Source organism: Helobdella robusta, assembly GCF_000326865.2.
Source record: "Helobdella robusta unplaced genomic scaffold HELROscaffold_18, whole genome shotgun sequence".
Taxonomy (NCBI): Eukaryota; Metazoa; Annelida; class Clitellata; order Rhynchobdellida; family Glossiphoniidae; genus Helobdella; species Helobdella robusta.
This window is the reverse complement of record NW_008703981.1, coordinates 54152-57559: the sequence shown is the minus strand read 5'-3', so window position 1 is coordinate 57559 and position 3408 is coordinate 54152. Positions and strand designations below refer to the sequence as shown.

Sequence of the window (3408 nt, the reverse complement as noted above, 5' to 3'; positions counted from 1 at the left end):
CATTCTTCACAACAATCATACATAAAATTATTTTATGATGATGACTTACAACTACAACAACAACTACAACAACAACTACTACAACTACTACAACTACAACATAAAAACGAAGAAGAAGAGAGAAAAAGAAGAAAAAGATACAGATAATTATAAATATGATAATGTAGATGATGACGATGATTAAGATGATAATGTCATGACGGACGATGCATTAGTTTGGTTGAATTTTCTGTCTTCATTAGCGCCAATCTTTATTGCAGGTCTTGAATCTTTAGAAAACTATGTCGCATTTTTTAGAGTATTTCTTGCATTATTAATTTTGCCATTTAGGTCATTGCTATGCCATCTGATGCAGATTTGCATTCATGTCATGTGTTAATGTATCAATTTTTAATATTCAAATTTATGAAAAAAATGCAGTTGGGATCATTTTGTAGTTTATTGTTTCGTTGTTTTTATTGGGCGACGAGATGGTAAAATTGTTAGAGCGCTTGGTCCTGGTGTTGCAGTGGCCGGGTTCGATCACATGCAATGTTTCTGATGCTTGGATTCATTTGTGTTGACAAGTTCATTGCTATATATATATATATATATACCATAAGTATGCAGCATATAGGATGAAACGTTAATAGCGTTAAAAAGCCGGGACAAATGAAATAAAAGGTATGAAACATGACAGCAAACGCAACTGAGTTGTGAACATTCACTGAATGTCATTTTTGCCTCTGTTCACGTGCGTCTCTACATCATCGTCACCATATTTGGCATTAAAATCAATCATCGTCATCGTCGTCACATCATTGTCCTTTCTTCATCACTAATGCACGCCGTCATTGTTATTAATACTCCCTACATACTTATTCACTCATTCACTCTCTATCACAAACACAGCCAGACACACACACACACACACACACATACACACATACACACAAACAAACACAAACACAGCCAAACACACAAGTATGCACACACACAAAAAAACATACATAGCAATACATAGGCAAACACCCACACATAAACATACATACATACAAACAAACAAATGTACACACAGACACGTACATATACACGCAATGACACAATCACACACACACAAACACGCTCTGTACCGACATTAAAAGCGAATTTGTGTTACTCGGATGCTGTTCATTTGTCAGCAGTGGAAGCAGTTTAAAAGGAAACTTCCATCCATTTATTCTTTCATTCGTTTTTTATTCATTCTTCTGTCCGTCTGTCAATCCGTTTATTTATTTATCTACTTATTCATCCTTTAATCTATCTATCCATCAATCTATCTATCCATTTAACTATCTGCCGATCTTTCAATCTATCCATCCATCGTCCATCCATCCACTCATCCATCAATCTTTATTTTTTATTTTTCCTATCCATTTTTTATTCAATAATCTATTTATTCAAGCATCCATCCATTCATTATCATTCATTTACCGGTTGCCATTCATCATGTCTATTTATTTATTGCTTGTTACCCTGTTAAACAAAATTTTTTTGAGCATATCAATTTTTTTATTTTTTTTTAAATTGTATTCTATTCACTCATTCAATCATTCACTCATTCACACACTAACTCATTCATTCATTTATTCGTTCATTCATTCATTTATTATTCTAACAATTTTCATCAGTTTTTCCATTTATTATAACGCGAATAACCTAAACTGTATGCTTTTTCTATACATGTTTGAGTATGTTCTTCAAAAATTGTATGTATAATCGTGTATATGTTGAATGTACTAAGTGTATATTGGATGATAAGTTGTTGATTGCTGACTACCTGCTACAATATCATTCAATACAATCAACTTCCAACTATAACATATACATACATACATTCAGTTTGTCGCCTGGGTGGGGGCCGTCAACTACGTCACTCAGCATTAAACGACTACATTTGTCGGCTCTTCTCCAAGGCTTCAATCCCGGTTCTCAAGGAACCATCCAGCATTTCTGCGCATGATGGTAGGCGCCCGGACGGATGCACGTTAATACCTTGGAGAGCCGGTAGATGTTTGGCGTGGGATGTTACGGTCCCTGGCATCCTTGCCGAACGATATGTAAACCTGACAAGTAAAGAATGCGGTTTGGCCGCGGCCAGGGCAGCGGACGAGAAAATGAAAAAATATGGGAACGCACTCCCTCGATGGAATTCTTGCCAATATGTATCGAGGTTCTCGGCCCGATGGACCCCAACACCCTTAAATTTTTAAGGCAATATGTAAAATGATCAGCGTCAGATCAGGCGACAGCATGGAACTGTTTTTCGCAACTAACCACATTTCGTGCTTGTTGCAGCGGTTCCTGCGTGTCTGTGTGCTTGAAAATATCCAACTGAATGCCGACATGTGCAATTAACGACAAATCAAAGTGTTAATCCATTTGTTACTTGATGTTTGACGGTTCAGTGTCACTCATCATGTTTTGGTTTTAACATTCATAACTATACACACAGATACATACTCACATTCACAAACATGCACATCTACAAACATACACACACGTACACACAGACGCACGCGTATGGACATAAACACACTCGTATTTATTTGTATGTTTGCATTTTTATATTGCGATATAAACCTAAAAGGCAAAAATCTACAAGAGTGCATTTACAAAATGAGGTCTGACGAAAAACAATTAGAAAAAAAATTCAACAACAAAGAACAACAACGTCAATAACAACAATGACAAAAATAGCAATAAGAACAACAACAACTTCCTCAATACAAAAAAAAATATCTGAAGTTGAATAACCGACATGTAGTAAACAAAAGCAACGTCATCTTCATCTTGAATAGCAGCTGCAAATCCCAAAACATCAGCATCATCAATGGCAAACAACAACATCAACAAAAACATTAACAAACAAACAATGGCATTAACATTATGATTTTAAGCAATGTCAACAACAACAAACAATTGTATTAATACAACGTCAACATTACGAACACTAACATAAACAACGAACAAATGGCGTGAACAATTACAACTAATAGTTAACAACAATGACATCAATAACATCAATTTATTCAAAAATGCATCAACATTTACACAATAATGACAACAACAACAACAACAAACAACAACAACAACAAACAACAACAAACAACAATAACACCATCAACGGTAACAACAACAGCAACAACAGTAACATCAACAACAATAACATAATGCGTCACGTGACTACTACTTTTCATGCTCATGATTGGTCAAACGAGTTTTGACGTCGCGTGGATTTATTTAATATTTTATTCCGATAATTTTAGAATTTGTTTTTAAAAGAAATATTTATTATTATTAGTTTTTTATTGCTATTATTTGTTGTTATTGTTGTTGTTATTGTTGTTGTTGTTGTTGTTGTTGTTTGAGTGCTAATGACAATATTAG

At 34.6% G+C, this 3408-nt stretch overlaps 1 protein-coding gene across 1 annotated transcript; it reads left to right on the top strand.

Annotated features, from left to right (window-relative positions):
• Positions 1–470: 470 nt before the first annotated feature.
• On the top strand, positions 471–2231 carry HELRODRAFT_170391 (hypothetical protein; the record flags this gene model as incomplete). Its single annotated transcript, XM_009016222.1, has 2 exons — positions 471–516; positions 1861–2231. The coding sequence occupies 2 exons, from the start codon at positions 471–473 to the stop codon at positions 2229–2231; spliced, it is 417 nt and encodes a 138-aa protein (XP_009014470.1).
• Between the last annotated feature and the right edge of the window lie 1177 nt (positions 2232–3408).